General features: G+C 34.6%; 3 protein-coding genes across 7 annotated transcripts; 1 reads left to right on the top strand and 2 right to left on the bottom strand.

Moving 5' to 3' along the window:
- Positions 1 to 1,914: 1,914 nt before the first annotated feature.
- LOC8268267 (F-box/LRR-repeat protein 14) lies at positions 1,915 to 12,640 on the top strand. 5 transcript variants are annotated; one of them, XM_015727294.3, is made up of 16 exons: positions 1,916 to 2,326; positions 2,773 to 3,058; positions 3,164 to 3,292; positions 3,397 to 3,604; positions 4,223 to 4,369; positions 4,953 to 5,027; positions 5,514 to 5,585; positions 6,581 to 6,652; positions 6,946 to 7,005; positions 7,152 to 7,223; positions 8,170 to 8,241; positions 9,115 to 9,183; positions 9,869 to 10,012; positions 10,735 to 10,806; positions 11,388 to 11,534; positions 12,222 to 12,640. In XM_015727294.3, exons 2-16 carry the CDS (start codon positions 2,864 to 2,866, stop codon positions 12,404 to 12,406), a joined length of 1,719 nt encoding a protein of 572 aa, XP_015582780.1. In that variant the 5' UTR covers positions 1,916 to 2,326; positions 2,773 to 2,863; the 3' UTR covers positions 12,407 to 12,640. The 5 variants fall into 5 exon arrangements, with proteins under 5 accessions (XP_025015427.1, XP_015582780.1, XP_015582782.1 ...); XM_015727293.3 differs by having other exon boundaries at positions 1,917 to 2,326; positions 6,946 to 7,017; XM_048372163.1 differs by lacking the exon at positions 1,916 to 2,326 and adding an exon at positions 2,372 to 2,395 and having other exon boundaries at positions 6,946 to 7,017.
- A 1,479-nt stretch (positions 12,641 to 14,119) lies between these two features.
- On the bottom strand, positions 14,120 to 18,683 carry LOC8268266 (protein PHOX1). Its single transcript, XM_002532266.4, has 3 exons — positions 15,949 to 18,683; positions 15,622 to 15,835; positions 14,120 to 14,527 (listed from the first exon to the last, which is right to left on the bottom strand). Exons 1-2 carry the CDS (start codon positions 17,930 to 17,932, stop codon positions 15,687 to 15,689), a joined length of 2,133 nt encoding a protein of 710 aa, XP_002532312.2. The 5' UTR covers positions 17,933 to 18,683; the 3' UTR covers positions 14,120 to 14,527; positions 15,622 to 15,686.
- A 1,028-nt stretch (positions 18,684 to 19,711) lies between these two features.
- LOC125369591 (uncharacterized mitochondrial protein AtMg00810-like) lies at positions 19,712 to 20,396 on the bottom strand. Its single transcript, XM_048372373.1, has 3 exons — positions 20,311 to 20,396; positions 20,063 to 20,255; positions 19,712 to 19,939 (listed from the first exon to the last, which is right to left on the bottom strand). Exons 1-3 carry the CDS (start codon positions 20,394 to 20,396, stop codon positions 19,712 to 19,714), a joined length of 507 nt encoding a protein of 168 aa, XP_048228330.1.
- Positions 20,397 to 21,090: the final 694 nt, after the last annotated feature.

The following is a 21,090-nucleotide window of genomic DNA, read 5'->3' as shown; positions in this document are numbered from 1 at the left end:
TAATTTCTCAAACTTTAAGATGTTTTTATTGCTAATATATCCTGTTAGAGGTTCAGTGCTCATATTCCATGACATTTCCATGTCCGACATTTATCAGCACTGACAGGATATTTGGATAGTGTCTCGATTTTTTCTTTTAAAATAGATTTATTAATGTGGTCATTCTGTATAGTGTTCATATTTTTGTGTTCGGATTCGAACTTCTTCAGTATTTCGTATACAATTTCATCATATGAAACTTACCAACTTCATAACCTTTAATCATATAATAACTTCTTAAGGTTTAAAGGTCAATTTGCCTCCTCAATTTGGTGTCAATGATCAATTAAATTGGATTTTAAATTTTTTGATAATTTTACCATTCAATTTGGTGAAAGTAGCTAATCCAGTTTATATAAAATTAAGAGATTGGATTCAATGCAGCATGCGAAGTAAGTGAAAGTTTAATTAAAAGTAAGTAAAAGTTCAATTAAAGGATTTAATCAATAAGTAAAGTTTAATTTAATAATATCAAACTCAATTAAAATGAAATTATTAAATAATTAAAATTAAATAATAATAACTAATATTTATTTTCTTATCCATTTGATTAAATTGTACTAAAAATATTGGAAATTAAGATTAATTATTTTTTAAAACTAATTCTTTTCTAATTTTAATAAAAAATTTAAATTTGTATGAGTTTAATTTTATTATTTAATTTAAATTTTTATTAAAAACTAGAAATTTAATTATTTTTTGTTAGATATTATTATTAGGTTAAAATTTTTATTATACAATTATTTTACTAAGCTTAATACATAATATAAAGTTTAAGGACTAAAATAAATTTTACTTATTCATTAGGTGAAATGGCCAAAAATTTTAAATCTGAGTAATTAGCCATTGACTCCAAGTTGAGGGGCAAAATTGAGTTTTAAATCTAATTCCTTAAACTGGGGAAATTATGTTTGACAGCTGAAGTAAAACGTAGCCTTTTGGATATTTTTATTTATTTATTTTGATTTCGAACAAATAATCGGGTGTGCGGACTAGCTTGAACCCCACTGGAATCTAGGTGAGTTTAAAGCAAGCAACAATATGGAATAATAAATATTATAATGCTAAATGTATCATAAGGTTTAACATCATATTCTTTTAATTACTCATCGAGAACAATTTCTGAAATGGGAAAACGACATTGCCGTCTGGCTTTGGTGTATGCTAATACCTACTCTTTATTACTCTCTTTTTAACTTTATTTCTTACAAGCAATAATGCTATTTGGTAATCATTATTTCATGTTTGTTTGTTTGTGTGTATAACTGTATATTATGGTTTTTGTACATTCCCCTGTTTTCACGTAAGGCCAATTTCATTAATAAAAAGTAAAATTCATTTAGGCATATGCCATCATTGTCTTATCTTGGTTGGTTGATTTCATAATTTCCACTTGTGAATCAAATAGAAAAGGGAGCACTTGGCATTGTGGTCTTGAAATTCCTTTTGTTTTTAAAAACAAAATCATTACCCCTGATTGGGAAAAATATATACATTAATGCTCTTTCCTAAGAAAAATGGAGTCTATAAAAAAAGATATTAAAACTTAATTTATTATATGAAATAATTGCAAATCTATTTATTTAGAATTTAAAATTGGTGATAAATATATATTTTAATTTAAATAAGGTTTCAAATTCGAGTTTTGTTTACGTGTTTGGAACTAAAAGAACAATTTCAAGTAGACTTCTTAAAATCTTATTTTACGAATAGTAAATTTTTTATAGATAATAGAAAGAGTTAATTCTCATACGTGGACTGAGAGCACACTTAACTTGCATTGCCAAAAACGGCAAGTCGTCAAATACTGTTATAAGCTACGTCTTCGGTTGCTCTACCACTTACGTTCCCCGCCGAATAAGGCATAAAGGGTGTCCACCTTATCTAATCAAATCGCGCAATTTTGCCGCGTGTCATTCATCAGACGGCTCTGTCCCAGCTTCACTTCTTTCTTTCTTGCTTACAGTCTCAATTTCTCGCTCTGAAAAATAATTGAGCTTTTCTTTACAAGTATTTGCTGCTGGATTCTCTTTTCACTTGATCACCTCAAGCTCAAAGCTTTGTGTTTAATATGATCTTTAAGGAGCCGGGACATGGTCGTGTTTCAAGTGTTACGTTTTGATTTGGGATTTGGGTTTTAGTTGTAAATTTATCTTTTTTGAGTTGAAGATTTTGGGTGCTTTACCTGACAAGAATCACCATAGAACAGTTTTTAAGCAAAAGTGTAAACGGAGAGATTTAGTTATCTTATGATGATGATCAGACCTGAGAATCCTTCTTGAACTGGGTACTGTTTATTACTCCAACTTTGAATATGGACCTTTCTGCTTACATGGGTTATGTCATGACATAAAAAGTTGGTAGCTTTATTTTTATCTTGTTATCTTTTTAGTGCAGTTCTTGTTTCCAGCTTTATATGTAGTGAATGTTTGATATTTGCTCCCTATTCAGTCTGATTCTAATTGAAGAGGTTCTCTGCGGTAAAAGCTTGAAATATTTGGCGTTTCTGAAGTAGAGACTAGGACGTTCGTTTCTTTATTGAACGTTGATTAGTGTGTCAAATTAAGATTTGTATGTCCACAAAGTGATTTTAATGGTTTCACTTTGATAACTATCCATATTTTGCGGGTGGAATATTTTTGGATCATGGGGAATTTTACTAGTGTTGTTGTTGGGTTTCAGTTTACTCTCCAAGTATGTTCCTTGATGTTCTTTCATATTTTAATCAAACAGAATTGATCGGGCGAAACGCCATATACTTTGCTTCGGCAACAAGCCTGCTTCCTTAATGACTTGAACAGATAAGTGGTGGGATAATCAATCAATGGGTGGAATTTGTTCAAGGAAGAGGAATCAACAGGTTGTTGAGGAGGGTGTCCAGGTTGGGGTCTCTGGAAGGTACAATAAAAGCGGAAGTTCAAAATGGCTAGGGTCATTTGCTCGACCAGCTGCAGACCTCCAACCAGGACGAGGCAATTGCCCATCCCTCATGGAATTATGTGTATACAAAATACGCGAGGTTTATTGCTGGCATTTCTTTGGCGTGCTTGTTTTGTGGACCTTTTTTTTTTTTTTTCACCTTGTGTCTAATCTTTCTCCTTTTCACTTTCTCCATTAACAACAGGATATCGATAAATATAGCACATTTTCAATGTTGCCAAGGGATTTAAGTCAGCAAATCTTTAACGAATTGGTAATTTCACATTGTCTTACTGATGCTACTCTTGAAGCATTCAGAGACTGTGCTCTTCAGGTATAATCTTTCAGAAATGAAATTTTTTATATAATCTTTCAGAAATGAAATTTTTATCTGGTTGAGCTTCATAAACTAATTATCTTTCCTGATCACAATGACAGGATATTCTTTTGGGTGAATATCCTGGAGTCAAGGATAGTTGGATGGATATTGTATCTTCACAAGGATCATCTTTACTTTCTGTGGACCTTTCTGATTCTGATGTCACTGATACTGGATTGGCTCTTCTCCAGGCTTGCTCAAGCCTCCAAACCATGATTTTGAACCGCTGTGACTGCATTTCTGAATGTGGGCTGAAACACATTAGTGGTACTTCTCTCATGCTTGGTTATTAAAGTGCTACAAGTTTTTATCATTCTTTGTTCTTTTGTTTGTCAGTTTAAAGCATAGTTTACAGTCTTTGATCTCCATTTGCTGCCTGAGATCATTTATTTGTTCTGTATAGAAAAAAAGATATGGTAGATAAAGTAAGTATCCTTAGTATTACTCTTGTGGATATTTAGTGGCAATTCGTATTACCTTTGAGGATATTAAATGGAAAAGTATACCAATTGTTTGCGGTGGTAATATTAGAAGTTACTGACTATGCTATATACTTGTTGAAGTACCAGTGGAGGAAGTTAGTTCTGAGCTGCAATGAACATTACATGCAGCAAAAGTTTGACTGTCTAAATTATACCCATTTTATGCTTTGATTGCACTATGTCAAATTAATGATGCTAATTAGTTTTATTCTATCCTAAGCTGATGTTCCAATTTCCTTTGGTCAACAGCTATGATTTATCGATTTCTTTTTTATTGGTATTAATTCAAGCATTACATCATTTGGTGGCTTTTCTTTTCCTTTTCCTAGTATCTATTCTTGAAATTCACTAATCAACTCTATATGCTGATTACATGGATGATAATTGTGATCCTATCCTCCAGGTCTTAAAAACTTGACATCTTTGAGTTTCAAGAGGTGCAATGCTGTTACTGCTGAAGGGATGCGTGGCTTTTCCAGTTTAGTTAACTTAGAAAAGTTGGACCTGGAAAGATGTCCCCAGATTCATGGTGGGCTTGCTCATCTTAAAGGTTTGTCATCATTTGAGATAAATCCTCGTGTTCCTTGCTGCTTTTGACCATTTTTTTGCTTCCAATAGCTATACTTCTTACAGGTACTGAATGGGAACTCGTGCCTTTCCAGAACTACTTGTTGTTTAAAGGATCTGAACTCATTATTCTGTATTTTGATGATCATGTTACTTTAATTTGCATAATATATTGATTCAACAATTCAAGCCTGTAGGTGCTTGAGTACTTGCTTAACCTCCTCCTACCTTGTACTGCTGAAAACTATGAGTGGGGGGCCATACTTGCAATTACATGTCTCTCCATCTTTCTTTTTCTTTCTTTTCTCTTTTTTTCTTTTTTTTTTTTAAACAAAATTTAGATTGAACCTATTAAAACATTTTTAAGGTGGATGATAGTTGAAAAAATGGGGACAGCTAATCTGCTGTTACAGCTACTTATAAGTTTCAATTTACCAGATTTCTCTCATCCTTTATGGACTTGATGACTTTCCCATGGAACTATGTGTTAGCCATTATTCTTTTACATTCTTAAACTATCATTGCATTCAACATCTGTTTTAAGTTTCCTTTCCGATTTTCTTCAGGATTATTGAAGCTGGAATCTCTTAACATTAGATGTTGTAAATGCATTGAAGATATGGACATGAAGGCTCTCTCAGGTAATTGTATTTCAACACTTCTTACGCTGAAATATGTGCAAATGCTTATTCCTATACTATTTGGTATCCATCTTTTCATGATAGTTTAAGGGACTTCAATTAAATGGCTGATGGACTTACCTAATGTACTTGGTACCTAATGTCATGCTTGGCTTGTGAAAGGAGTAATCACTCAATTAAAATTTGTATATCTGGGTTTGGGATTTGTTGTTGAGAGATATGAAAAAGAAGTTTGTCATTTTTAAGCGTATTTGACTAAGAAAGGTTTGGAATTAAATAATAAGGTTGTGGTGTAGGCTCCAGAATTCTTATCAAAGCTTATGTAGTTTTTCCCTTTTCATAATTCTCCTCTATCCCTCTCTCTCTCCCCCCCACCCCCCTGGGCTCCCCTCTTTATTTTTATTTTTTTTTTTTGTTTTTTCTATCTTCTGCCTAGGTTGAGACTTAGGCCAGTATACTTGAACTCTCAGTTTTATCGTGTTTCAGATATCACTAACCTGAAGGAGTTGCAAATTTCAAATAGTAACGTTACTGATTTGGGTGTTTCTTATTTGAAAGGTACTTTATACCCTCTGAGATTTTTGTATAACCATGTTGCGACAATGTCAGCTTTTCTTTTTCCACATTTTGTATGCGTGTGCAGCATTTGCTTCTTTTCCATTGATAGATATTTCTCCTTTGTCGGAGAGATGAAGATCATCTGCGTAATAACTTTCCAATGAGAGAATATAAGGCTTTTAGAATTGTGGCATGTAGCTTAAACCTTTATACAATAGTATTTTCTGCTGTTTCTTATGGCACATTTTCAGAGCCATAGAGATTTCAGCGGCTCCAAAATTTTATGATATTCTAGTCCATATGCATCAAAGGAGAAACACAAATTGGCTTCTTTTTGGTTATGCAATATTGAGCTTGTGATGTCTTTGCAAGTTCCAAAACTCCTTTGCTGAATGGGATAACAACTGGTGCAAGAAAATGGTTAGTTTCTTGTTTGCTGAAATTGACCAGTAGATAATGAAAATGACATTCTTGTTTTTTGGGTCATGTGAAAGGAGTCATCCAATTAGGTCACCTCATACTACCAACTTGGTGTCATAAGTTATTCCTCCCAGTTGCCAATTCGATAGTCTGAACTTATGTATGTACAATACATGCTGCCTTTCGTTTTGTATTTGGATTGTCATGGCAATAATTATCATGTTAATCCATTCGTTATCACATTTTACCTATTCATGTATGGATTTTTTTTTAAATTTTGTTTAGGGCTTTGGAGTTTGTTTCCCCTCCTTCCCGGCAAAATTTTAACTGCTTATAATTGTATTCTATGCTGCTTGTTTATGAAAATGTATGGTTAAGAAAATATTCTTGTATCTTGGGGTTGGTCAAAAAACTATTCAATGCAGTAAAGCTGGTTGCATTAATTGGTTCCTATGTTTTTTTTTTTTCTCTTTATTCAAGAACATAGCTGCTTTTTTGGGACTTTTATCAGCCATTTATCTCCCTTATTGCAATTGAAGTGTTGAAGTGACTGGATGTTTATTCGTGCTTGGCAGGGTTACAGAAGCTTATTATGTTGAATTTAGAGGGCTGCAATGTCACCACTGCATGCTTGGATTCTATCTCTGGTTGACTCTCTTCTCAGTTATTGGGATATCTGATGACCTTGATATTAGTGTTGCTTGTCATGATTATTAATTTCTGATTTAATTGGGTAATCAAGTTGTCGATTCTCCAAACTTGTTGAATATTGTTTAAAGATCCAAAGGAATAAAGATAGGTTCTACAGGACTTTTCCTCCTAAATTAGCATCAAATTTCATATGAAACTGCTTAAGGATTAACCGGTTTTTTATGAAACTTCAAACTAATAATTTGTGGTGTTAGATCAGTCTCATGAGCAGATGAATTTTCTTTTGCAGCTCTTGTTGCACTTACATACTTAAATCTGAACAGATGTAATCTATCTGATGATGGATGCAGTAAGTTTTCTGGTGGGTAAAATTAGTTTTATATTTAATCTGAACATGTCAGATCTGTCCTATTTTTTATGGAATGTTTTATTTCTCTATATATTTCATGCTGAAGAAAGGTGATATCAAGTTCACAAGATTAATGATACCTGCAGGACTAAAAAACTTGAAGGTGTTAAGCTTGGGTTTTAACAATATAACAGATGCATGTTTGGTGCACTTAAAAGGTTCTCGTTCTCTCAATTTTTTCTTTTCATTATGTTTGAGCAAGTTGGTTGTGTTAAAAAACTCCCAAGTATGTTAGTCATTTCATAATATTATTTTTCCCATGGCAGAAGTATTAAGGATTTGCATGCTTCTCTTACTTTGTCATTCTAACTTCTCTTTTATCCGATGGTGGTTATTGACAAGCGCTCTGGTTGAAAGTTCTGGCATCAATGTGCATATTTGCTTATTTTTCCTGCTATTAGCTTATTGATTATGGATACTGACATTTGGATACCTTTCGAGTGTTGCCATCTTCTTGGCATTTATCTTAGTGGCCATATTTTTGTAGTATAGTTTTTGAAAAGCAAATAGCAGTTGCATAAGTCTTGAACTGAACTTTAACTTTCAGGCTTTGGATTTGATTCAGTGGTTCATTCCAAAGTCTGTAGGGCATATGACTTGCAGCCGAATTGCATCTGTCAACTAGCTTGAGTTGTGATTTGGTTTTTAGTTTAAGTTCGAATGCCTTTCTTGCTAAGTACTTTATAATATTTGGGAGGCTGGAGAATCAACCTGCTAGAACATAAATGTCGCATAATTCAAAAATTATAAAAATCAATGATTTTTAGCTCGACTGATGGATCTCTTAAGAGAGCCAACATCTTATATTATTTACTACAAAATTTAACAGCCCTAACTTCTTTCAGACTCTCTTCCTTCCTTACCCCACTCCTACACACATGTATGCGAAGACACAGGAAAAAACTTATCTTTTTTTGCAGTCAGTGACAATCAGAGAGTGAAGGCCCTAAAAGCTTGATTTCATACATAAACCAATTACATGCTACTGATTGGACTTTGATGAAAGGAACATTATAAGTATTCCATTTGTGGCGCTTGGTCTTATAGGTGAAAATATATGATCTTCTCTCATTGTAAATTTGTGTTCGGTTGTGCTATTTTCAGGTTTAATGAATTTGGAAAACTTGAACTTGGATTCTTGTAATATTGGTGATGAAGGACTTGCTAATTTAACAGGTATGCTATTTCAGCTTAACTGAATAAAAATTCCATTATAATGGAGTTTTTCCTTCTAGTATAAATGCAATTTCAATGGAATCCATTTTGCTTTCACTTTTTCTTTTTCCTGTGTTCAAATCATTTATTTTATCATGTTAGTCTTTATTGCTGGATCCTAGGAATTGAAAGATGGTCTGGCTATGACCAAGTTGTGAATTTTCTGCATTGTTGTGTGCAGAACTTTGTTTCTGTAAAGGAAAAAAAACTAATTAGTTGTTTATTGTCCAACAGTAAGGCGTTATTCACTTAGTTCCTAATTCCACTTGGTATAAGTGACAGATTTGGGAAATAAAATCTTTGACTAGCAGTAAGTCAAAATTTCTGAATAAATTTGACCAATACATCTGTGGTTGGACAAGAATTGTATGAAAAGGATCCAGATTTCTAGGCTGTGAACTATTGGGAGTAGGGCTTTTTGAAATCATATCTTGCTATGGTATTTGAGAATCCTTCTGGGCAGTTCCTAGTAAAAGAAGGATTTGCAATATCCTCACTGCCCTCTAAATAATGGCTTCGCTTATTATTTATAAAAATCTAAGCCATTCATTTTTTGATCATTATATAAAAATGCTGGCTTTACTTTGTTTTCTGGAACCACGGCAATAAATTAAAAAAAAAAAAATCAATTGAGGCCGTGCTCCTGTGATTTGTAATTGTTAGGTGAAACAGTTCTGAGTGTCTATTCTGCAGTATGCCTAATTGTTGGATTGATGCATGTGACCAGTTTTTGTAATTGTTAGGCAAAACAGTTCTAAGAATCTATTCTGCAACATGCCTATTTGCTGCATTGAAGTAAATAATTGATTTTATATTCTATAATTCTTTGTATAGGCCTTCCACTCAAAAGTTTGGAGTTGTCTGATACTGAAGTTGGAAGCAATGGGCTTCGCCATCTTTCTGGTTTGGATTTTAGTTCTAGTTACCATCTACAATACCATTCTTTACTCTATTCATTTCCCTTGCCAGGATATAAGCTGTCTGCTAAATATTCTGTTTTACCATCCTCTCTTGTTTACAACCTATTTCATGCACTCATGCACCTTTTGTTCTGCCTCTTTTCATAAATTCTTGTCTTGCAGTTCAATAGTTTTAGTCATGGATTTAGTAGCCTTTTTGGCTTAGTTAATATTTTGCTTAGTTATTCTCCTACATTGGTATTTTGCTTTGTTTGTTTGTGAAGAGGAAGTCATTTTACTTCTTGCACTCAAAATTATGTATATCGACATTCTGTTGGGAAATGTAGCAAGTCCTAAGTGTTCTCAAGGCTGAGAATGTCTTTGGATTGCCCGTGTCTTCTTTTCCAGTGTCCTCCTCATTCTCAAATATGTTCTAAAGTTCTGACCTGTTGAAATTTACACATTCAAAGCCACCTAAAGCATGAGATTCACTTTTCCTCTGGCACTTCTGCCCTTAATTCTCTTGCTGATATGTCAGTTTCTTTTGATTGGAATTGGTAATTCATCTGTTTCTACTTGACAATCAATAAGTTATTCTTCTAATCAGGTTACTAGAGCATGTTTATTTTCTTGCTGCAGTCGCTTACGAAAGGCAAAGACGGACTTACAGTTGTATTCATTTATTTTAGGTTTAACTCTTCTGGAGAACTTAAACCTGTCTTTCACCTTAGTGACTGATAGTGGCTTAAGAAGGTTATCTGGATTGTTGTCTCTTAGATCACTCAACTTGGATGCTCGCCAAATTACAGATGCTGGGCTTGCAGCCCTTACAAGTAAGTATTATTGGATAACTTCCAGATACCTTAACATGAAAGAAAGCTTTTTAATTTATGCAACTAGCAAAACTGGTCAGTATGAGTGGTCCCTGAAGTTTAGTTCGTTGATTATTTGAGATAATATTGTAGTCTGGAAACAAACAGGAAATTTGTTTTCCAAAAGCAAAAAAGCTAAAAAGTTAAAAAGTTAATTCCCTTTGTCAAAGGTGGCTAACGGACAAAGAAACCTTTTCCAAAGGATCTGAAAGCACAAGTCCATATAAAATACAAAATCACTACCTTGTTCCACAACAAATAAAAGGACATACTCTGAATTTTCTTAAAAATACGTGCATTTATCTCCATTTTAAACCAAGAAAAGCCTTTGAGGATTATGGACATACCCTATGCTCCTGAAAGTCTTTAAAGCTCTGCCACAACCTTTTTTCCCGCTTTTAATGCAATTTTCTTCTTGTATTAACAAAAAATATATTAAAAAGGAAAAGGAAAACCTTAAAGTTATGTCTGTGCATGAATGAGGACTTTGTTATACTATTCTGGTTCCCTAATTAATTAATATGCTTATTTTGTGAATCCATGGCTTGTCTATTGATAAACCATTGAATCCAAGCCCAGACCAGATGTAGCAATCCTCTGAATTCACATTGTGGCTAATTTAGCTTCATCTTTTTTCATATCTAAATATTTTGATTCCCTAATCGGTACTCCTGTTAATGCAGGACTGACAGGATTGATTCATCTAGATCTTTTTGGGGCTCGCATTTCAGACTCTGGAACAAAATATTTGCAGTGTGAGAATACATTTGACTATTGCATAATTGTCTGACTAAAGATAGCTAATGCTGTTCCATTGTTGGAACAGCTGAGATATCTTGTTCTGTCCTTTGGAAGGGAACAGAAATTTTGTTTTGTTTTGTTACCATTTTGGCCAGCTTCTACTAATTTGAGCCTACATTTCTCTACCCATGCTGCCCCAGATGAATTGCAATAAATTTAAAAGATTGACTTTCTGTTCTTGATTTTTATGCTAAAAAATTGAAAACATTTAATGGACATGTCATCATGTTTGGCATAGTTCTGTTCTGTGCAGGGGTGCATGCATGCATGTGTGTGTAAACCCACTTATTTATGAAACACCAAAACTACCAGTACAAAGATATCTCAAACCAATAACGGATCTAGAATGGTCACTGAATTGTATTGGCTCACTTCTAACTTGATTGTTGGACTTTACGATATTGCTATCTCTTTTAAGTAACAAGACAAATTCTATGCCTTGTTTAAGGCACTAACTGATTGTAGTTTTAGCCTTGAGATACAAACTATATTTGTTACTTGATTATCTTACTCCCAAATGTTTAATGTCAAGCAGACTTCAAGAATCTCCAGTCCCTTGAAATATGCGGTGGAGGATTAACTGATGATGGGGTGAAAAATATTAAAGATCTAGTCCACCTGACAGTATTGAATCTGTCACAAAACAGCAACCTAACAGACAAAACCTTGGAGTTGATTTCTGGTAATTAATGCTTTTTCCATGCTGAATATATATTTTCATTTAACCTTCTGCTGAATAACTGAATACATGTCATTTCTATTGATTTTGTGAAGTACAGTTCTAACGGCTATTTCTGAGGTCTAGTTTAGCATATCTCTCCTTTAAGTTCCAGTTTGTTGGTCATGCTACTTTGCTTGTTATATGATCAGAAAATAGCAACTTATGCAGAGTGCTCTAGCAACTCATTGACGTGCCTATATATATTATGGACAAATGCATCTAAAATTCTGCTGCTTCTCCTGTCGAGCCTGAATCTAACCCTTGTACCTTGAACATTCTTATTTCCTGTTCATGTTTGTACAATAGATATGGCTAAAAATGAGTAAAGAGGTATATTAGTTGGAAAATATTGCTAGATATAGAATTATGTCGAGTCTTTATTAATGGCACCAATCATGCACTGATAAGATCATTGGTCTTTGTCATATGTTCTTTAGCTTCTTGGTCATAAAAGCAGTATAAGGTTGCCTTAGTACATCCAAGCACTTGTTTGGCATTCCACTTATGGGTAGTATGACCTGTTTAACCAGTGAATGTCTTTTTATTTGCTTTGGTTTTGAACATATGATCCTCCATCAGAATTCTAATAGAATTTATTGAAAAATTGTTTAAAGTGATGTCTTACCTTGTTTCCCAATGTAATTGTAGGATTGACAGAATTGGTGTCACTGAATGTTTCAAATTCTCTCATAACTAATGAGGGATTGCACTATCTGAAGCCTTTGAAGAATTTACGCTCATTATCCTTAGAGTCTTGCAAGGTGACTGCATCAGAAATCAGTAAGCTCCAGTCAACTGCCCTTCCTAATTTGGTAAGCTTTCGGCCAGAGTAGTGTGAGTGCAATGTTAGATGTCCTTGTAAATAGCCTGCCATCAACCTACTATGGCTTCATGTACAGTTTAATAAATTTATATTTGTATACATGGAAAGAAAGGAAGAGATATGTTGGGTACAGGAGTGAGAGATGTGGAGAACGCTGATGCTATATGTAAAATATTGGCTATTGCTGAATAGACTGTAAATAGTTGCTTATGTTTGATGAATGCCGTGTGCCAGAATTCGAGTTTGCAGGATGTCAAATTCTGCTAGCGGAATTGATTAGACTTGCCAGAAAAATTCCTATAGATTTTATTTTCAGAATCCTTGTGCTTGTTTGTTTTTAACCTTGGTTCCTATTTCCAAGATTTTCGGAATTGGTCAACACTTGACATGCTGTTCTTTTTCTCCTTTGTTTGGTTAAGCTTAGACATGGGAGAAGCTTTTTCTTTTGGAATTTTGTGTGGGAATTGAGAAATGTTGGCATATAGCTACTGTGGTTTGATTAGCATAAATTATGATCTGATCAGCTTTAATTTAGGTTTTGTTTATTTACTTTTCTCTATTAGCTAAAATCTTCATGTATAAATAGAAAGCTCTCATTCTACGCAAAAGACATACAATTTCAACAGAACGATATGTTCTTTTTGAGTTTTATGTCATTATATCAGAGTTTAAATTAGACTTCAGTTTATATCATTTCAATTTGATGTATCAGTTGCTGGTAATTCTGATTTATGAAGTTTCATTTTGATTTCAAAGAAATAATAATAATAATCAGACTTTAGTTTTGTATCTTTTGTCCGTCTCTGTTTTTAGTTTTAATGTCTTTTGATTTTCAGTTGTTTATATTTTCACCTTCTTGTGTATCTCTATTTGTAAGTTTGACTATTTTATTTTTTCCAATTGTCTCTTGTTTTTCTGATTCCTGACGTGTCTTCTAAATCAATTTTTGAAGTCTGTCTTTGCAAATTCAGCCCTCGTTGTCATAAAATGGAAAAATCAGTTGTGTTTATCCCAACCGATTCTATTCCAGCTTCATCCTCTGCTCCACCACAATTACCAGTTCTTTATTTATGTAATTTAGTTATTGCCATATTGTTATTTTTGCTAAATTTATTAGGATCAGAACGTGTTAAGGGTAGTTATTTTTACACTCGAAAACTGATTTAGTGCTCGAGAGAATTCGAATTCAAGGTCTCTCGTTTTGAAGACTTTGCTAAGTGTGATTATCTTTGATAGCTACTTTCATGTATAGAAGCATTCATTATATACAAAAGATACTGATTCTGTCATGTTCAAACCATCTGGTTGGGCACAACTGAGGTGTTAGTTTATTTCAAATGTTAAATTGGTAATGGTAACGGCCTGTGAATAAGCTATAACTATCATCAAGTTTATGGCTTACAATATGAAATCATTGCCGCGTTGGTAAATTATGAATGCAAGGACTATGCTGGGAAATTGGAGTCAGGTAAGAGTATGCTCCTTCAAATCTTCAATGTAATAGAAACTTTGTTTTGTGGCGAGACGATCCAATGTGCAGAAAATGGTGTTTCTTCTCATTCTGTGATATAGTAAAGATCAGATGTACTCATCCGACTAAGATTCATGTCAGTAATACCATCTCCTGCCAAGCAGAAGTTTAAGCCACAACAACCAGAATTAGTATATGCTAAACTATCAAATTCACAATCAGGAATCTCATCCAGAAAGATTGCGCACAAAGTAGCAACTGAAGTCCATTTTATATGGTACATGAAGTTTAATAATGTTCTTAATCCCTGAAACACTAATTCAAAATGAGTAGCAGCAGTACAAAGGTTGCAGTCCAACTTAAAATTACAGACTAATATGAATTATTTGAAGCTAGTTGACAAAATGAATGAAGAATACAAACATCCTGTGACCTATTTGACTGTTAAACTAAACATGGGGAGGCATGCAAGTGAAGGCAGAAATAACAAAAAAAAGGTGAAATCCCTGCTATTTCTCTTGTCCCCATCATGTGCAGAAAGAATTGAAGGGCCTAAATTTTCTTTTAAACAACATTGCGCAAAATGCAATTCCCAGACAACTGCTGTGTTTCAAAGTGTGCACTGCTGAAACTGAATATCAAGGGTACATTGGAAGAAACCTGCAGAAAAACATACAAGTAAGGTCACAGGCCCAAAAAATGATCTTGCATCTGAGATTTGATGAGACAATTGCAATGATTGCGTTAACATAAAAATGAAAAAAAATTAAGGCAGCACTGACAATAAAAGCATGCCAAGTTTTTCTGAAAGAAGAAAAATCTCTCTTCTAACCTAGATGACAGATTCAAAAATAACATAAACTCACAAGCATGCAGTACTGATGATAAATCCTTCTGGAGTAGCTCAATACACATTAAAAGAAGTGCAAACAATTCAGCTTTTTCAAAATGAGAGAGTAGAGATTTTACAACTCCACATGCGAACTTATGTGGAGGCCTACTAATATCTTGTGCATCTAGGATATCAAGACTTGCATGAAAAAGGTTCAACACAACACTATCTGCTCTATGCCCAGCAATAAATAGAGCATACATGTGATCTTGCATGAGTGCAAAAGTTATTACTCATAGGTTTAATTACCAGATGTCATTGCTAATACCTTGGTGGGTATGCTGTATTATTGCCGTAGCTTACAGTTGTTAATTTGAAGTTCTTCTCATTCTTGTAATATACAAATGCCAAATGATATACACAAGGTGCATTATCTTTGAACTTCAGTTAACATGTGTACAACTTAATATTCCAAATTTAGTTATGGTACATCTTACTGGCGTCTAACATTTTCACCACTCTGTAAGACGTTCTTTTCTCTCTCTTCCCACCATAAATCATGAATGTGGCTCTCTTAGTTATTTCAACTAGAAATTTTTACACGACTGCTTCACAGAACTAGCACTTCCAGAATAAATAAGAGCATGAATTCAGCAACTTACACATTGGTGGCTGTAGTCTCAGAAGGAAAAGAGGGAAAAAAACACACACGCTTAAAGGAAGGCCTTAACACACCATAACACACGGAATGGAATTTTATTCAAAGAGAAAAACAAGCTTTGTGATGTAATTTGAACTTCTACATCCTATCAAATGGGGAGAAATCATGCTCCTTCAGGCATCAAATGCAAGTTATGTCAAAGATACACAAACAGAAGAGGTGTGTGAGAGTGAGTATTTTGAGTAATATTTGTTCATGTACCTTAGGATGCAAGACTTGAACAATTCCAGATGAGGTTTCAAGACATGATAAGTTCAAAGAATGATTCATGTAAGCTCCAGAGCATTATAAAGTTTGGAAACTCGTCGCCGAAGCAAGGGTTCTAGACGGAAGGAGGGAACCCCACTTTGCCACTTTTTGGCTTCATACATCTCATTCCATGCCTGTATTATTTCATCAATTTTAAATCCTAGACCTGCAATCAGATAAATTCACCATATATATTTCTCAGCATCTTACAGATAATAGTTGCAGCATTTTATAGATGATATGTTTCTGATGTAAAATTTCTTAGTGGTTTTCAGTTACCTTTCACTGCATTGTCATTTGAGACGTGGTTCTTTATCATAATAGCTATATCAGTTGGGGAAGCTCCAGCAAGCTCAAACTTCTCGACTGCAACTTCCAGACTTTCTTGCCAGACTGGTAGGCGTAATTTGAATTCCATCATTGAGCGCTCATAGAGTATGGTGCCCCACAGGAGATTGATCTGAGACCTCATGTTCTTAGTCTGCTCAGTGGCTTCTTCTGCTGAAGGATCTTTGAATAACCCGTCCAACTCTGTCTTCTCTGATAGAGATGTAACCTTAAGCGAATTACAAAGCTCAGTTTGGCGCTGTGCTTCCAATTCTTCCCACATCAGCATGCCTTTGTCCATGTTTTCCTCTGCACTATTATAAAGTTGTACAACCTCTATAGAAGACCATGAATCTAGATCAATATTGCTGCCAATTGCATAATACCAAGATAGTTTTGCCTGCTCGAACTGTTGCTGCCCTAGAGCTAGAAAACCTTCATAGAAATCTGGTTTGATTCTGAGTGCTGCTTCATATTTCTGTCCTGCTTCCGTATATTCCTTCTGCGCCCAATCATATGCTGTTTTAATCTGCTCAAGCACCGTTTCTTTAGAAGAGTCTTCCTTGAAGTAAACCCTCTTCTTTGCTCTAGACATGTGAACATTTCCCCAGTTGAACAATGCCAAAGCTGCCATCTCTTGGAACTTCCCTGCTGCTGTGTTGAAAAGGTTTTGTGCTTCTTCACTTGTAACTGCCTCTTCCATAGCCTCAGAATACACCTTAATACCAAGTTCATGGAGACCCAGATAGGCATCAGATTCGAACCCCACATGATCCTTGAAAAGCTTAGCAAACTCCACTATCCATTCATCAATATGACAAGATCCATCATCTGGTTTCTTGTGTTCTTCCATGTTTCCGTTCTCTGTGGCAACATTTTGTCTCATAACCAGTTTTTTCACCTCTCCCTCCTCCTCTTTCCCTTCCTCCTTAGGTTTCTCAAACAACGGATCCTGATAAGGATTGACTTTGACTAAATACAGCCTGATAGAGGCCTGGGATTCAGCTGATGCTTCAGCCAATCTTAGTTCTTCATCGGAGGTTATTGTAACCAGATCACCTTCTTGATCCCTGTATTTGATAAGAACTGCTCCTGAGCTTGGAAATCGATCAGCAATGACTTCCTTCAGCTGCAGGAAGCTGCAATTGTGAGATAACTGAGCCCATCTTATGTCTTCACCAAATACCAATTTTACGCTCCTCTTAGGTTCCTCCATCCCACTACTAATTTTCTCCTCCACAACCACCTTATCCTTAGTCTGCTTCTCCTCAATTTGGTCGTCAACCTTCTTATCCACAATTTCATCCCCAGTCTTCTTCTCAACTTTTTTACTTTTCTTCTTACGCATCTTCTCTTTTATGGGTTTTGAAGTGCTAGGAGGTTCAACATATTCTGGAGGCAGTTCAATTACCGTGTCATTCACCCTTAGCCCTTTCTGCTCAAGTGCATTTTTCACCCTTTCTAAAACCTCTATTGCAATGACATTATTCGGCTCCATTTTTAAAACCATACTAACATCTCTCAAAGCCAAATCCAACCTATTCAAACCCTCGTAACACCTTGCCCTCTTTAACAGAGCTTTACCATACTTTGGTGTGACCTCCAGTGCTAAATTACACTCATGAATGGCCCTAGGATACTCGGTTTGACCCATTTGAATATAGCATGCAGCCATGTTAGTCCTAAGATAGGATACATCTATATGATTCTTAGGAAGCAATTTGATAGCTTTCTCATATTTCATCATAGCTCCTTCGTAATCCCTCTTTTGAAACAACTTGTTCCCTTCCTCTTTCAACTCTTGAGCCATGGAAATAAAAACTAGCGTGTCCTCATCAGTAGCTTTAGGGCTATTGTTCCCAACTTTATTTTGCTTCACATTACTGTCACCTGACTGCCCTCCTGTCTGTTTCTTACCACTTTGCTTCCCCATCATTAACACAACCACCCTAAGCACAATAACTACAACCAAATATCAAACCAACTACAAATTTCTACTCCAACTAACACCTCAAAATCTCAATCAATTGTAACCCAACAACCACTATTGCAGAAACACTTCAAAATGGAGACAATTAAATGGAAAATAACTTCAAAGCATTAGTTACACAGTATTTTTCTCTAGAGCACAAACAAACCACTCCAAGATTTTACACATTTAACAGATCACATACATAAGCACATCACAACCAATCTCTTATAGAACAAAACCCATATACCAAATTCACATATAAACTTCAATTTACTGCAAATTTCTACAAAACTAAGTTAAAAATTCTTTCCGCCTCAAATCTCAATTGGGTTCTTCTCTCTTAAGCTCACAATAAATTTAAAAGAAGAAAAAAAGAACAGAAAAACCAGAGATTCAAATAACAGAAATGAAAAGCAATACTTGTTATAACCTTCTCCAAATCAGGATTTGTTATTGCTCATCCAAAGAAATAACAAAGTCCCAATTCAGAGAACAACAAAAGGCACCTACTTCAGCTTGCAAATATTACTGAACAATTTTTTGGTAAGAAACGTATCTGGGAAATGAACAAAGAAAATGGATTCTTCAGAGAGAGAGAGAAAAATTTTCCAGGAAAGTTTGCAGCGAGAAAGAAAGCTTGAAAAAGAAAAAAAGACAAACGTCTGTGCTTTATGTAATGCCTAAGATTTTCGCAGCTTGACGTAAACGCCACAAAAAAAGCTGATAATCCAATGTATGTATATCTCGCATATAAATTACTTTTGTTTCTTCTTTATTTTTAAAATATAAAAATTGAAACTTTTGATGAGCATTTCTAACTTTTAATGGTTAATTTATTGATATTAATAAAAAAACAATTAAAATAGCCAAAGAAAAGTAGTGGGGCTTGATTGTTTCCGTGAATTCCAAGTATCTTGGGGACGTGTGATGACAGGTTTAAGGCAAAGATTTCATTTGACTAAAGTGCAACCCGCATCTATTTGTCTCTTTATTTATGTCTCTATTAACTATTGTATGTTTAATAATTGCCAGAATAATATTGTTGGAGGGCTTGTGTTCGTTTAGTGTGCTTATTAAATAGGTTAGTTAATTCTATTCTTGTCAAATTGAGAGGATTGACAATTTAACATTTATCTTTTTTACGTTAGGAATCTATTAGGGGAAGTAAGGTAGGATTTTGAACTTTTTGGTTTCTTAAATTGTGGTTCATCATTAGATTACTAACTGTTATTCTTGAGTTCATTCTCTATGTAACATTTTATTCAAACATTGTGATATAAAATGAAGAAAAAAAACTCTAAGAATTTTATTAACTGAAAACTAAAAGCATGCTCACAATATATGCATAACAAATATATAAAGTAAAGAAAAACTCTAGTGTATTGGCTAGGCCATAATTAATTATAGCTGGCACAACCATTATTAGCTATTTTAGTTACTGTATTTACAAAAATGCCATTCTGTAATCTTTAGTCAACTGTCAAGACTCCCCACAAGTTGAACATATATATTATAAACATTTAACTTGCTGAGCAAGTAATTAAACTATATAGGATGCAAGGATTTAGTGAAAATGTCAGCTCTTTGTTATGTTTTCTTCATATATTCAGTTTGAATATGGCCTTGCGCAATATGCTTTCTCGTATAATGATAATCCAACTCAATATGCTTCGTTCATACGTGAAAAATAGAATTCTTCGCTATGTCTAAGGCAATCTTGTTGTCACAATATAACTTTATAGCTTATGTATGATCTATGCCGAAGTCCTTCAACAGATAAAGCAACCACATGATTTCACTTGTTGTTGATGCCATGGCCCTATATTTTGCTTCTGCATAACTCCTAGAAACAGTGCTTTGTTTCTCCGATCTCCAACTAACCAATGAGTCTCCAATGAAGATACAAAATCTTGTTAAATATTTTTTGGTCTCTTTGCAAGATGCCCAGTCACTATCAGTATAAGCATTAAGCTGTGATTTTGAATCACTAGAGAAGAAAATTCCTTATCCATGAGCTCGTTTCAAATATTTCAAAACCTTGAATGCTACTGTGAGATGCAACTCAGAGGGCTTATCCATGAACTATCTAAGTACATGCACAACATAGGTAATATCCGGTCTGATCAAGGTTAAATACATTAGCTGTCCAACTAGCTTTATGTAGACAAAAGGATCACTCAACAAGTATTGAGTATCGTGCACCTTATAATGATTAACCTCTATAGGTATACTGCTAGGCTTAGTCGCTAACTGGCTATACTCTTGAAGTAGTTCCAAAGTATATTTTCTATGAAATAGAAACATCATTGTGTGATTTTGCAACCTCTAAACCCATTAAGTACCTTAAAGTTCCCATGTCCTTAAGTTTGAAATGATTCTCCACGGCTGCCTTAGTTTCTTCAATAAGAGATTGACTATCACTTGCCATTGCTATGCCGTCAACATAAATAAGCAAAACTATAAAACCTGAATCTGCAGTCTTAGTAAACAAGTAGCAGTCTGATTTGGATTGAATAAAACCATGTTGCAAGAGTGCTTTCAAAAATTTAAACATTCCATTGTCTAGAGGCTTGCTTAAGCCTATATAAAGATTTCTTAAGTTTACACACAAGCCTGCCAGAATTGGGACTAGTACCAATGGTGGACTTAGAACTATCATATTCACACACACGCCCCTCCTAAAGTTGATAGCCAAGTGGCAAATCCATGTACACTTTCTCAATCAGATCACCATTGAGGAATGCATTATTGATGTCCAGCTAAGCTACAAACCAACCTTTGACAACTGCTAAAGCAAAGAACATCTACACAACTGTGTGCTTAACAACAGGACTAAAAGTTTCTTGATAGTCCAATCCTTCCCTCTGTGTGTACCCCTTAGCCACTAACATGGCTTTATAACGTTCAACTGAACCATCAGAATGATATTTGACTTTGTATAACCACTTACACCCAATAGTTGACTTATCGAGAGGCAAATGAACCATTGTCCAAGTAGAATTCTGAACCAAGGCATCAAGTTCTAATCTCATGGCAGCTCCAATGATCACGCTTAACAGCTTCTTGGTAAGTTTTAGGTTCAAAATGAGGGGTAACAAATAAGGCAGATGATTTAGAAGAAG

This window comes from Ricinus communis, chromosome 3, assembly GCF_019578655.1.
Source record: "Ricinus communis isolate WT05 ecotype wild-type chromosome 3, ASM1957865v1, whole genome shotgun sequence".
Taxonomy (NCBI): domain Eukaryota; kingdom Viridiplantae; phylum Streptophyta; class Magnoliopsida; order Malpighiales; family Euphorbiaceae; genus Ricinus; species Ricinus communis.
The sequence above is the reverse complement of the archived record's forward strand: the minus strand, read 5'-3'. Positions and strand labels throughout refer to the sequence as shown.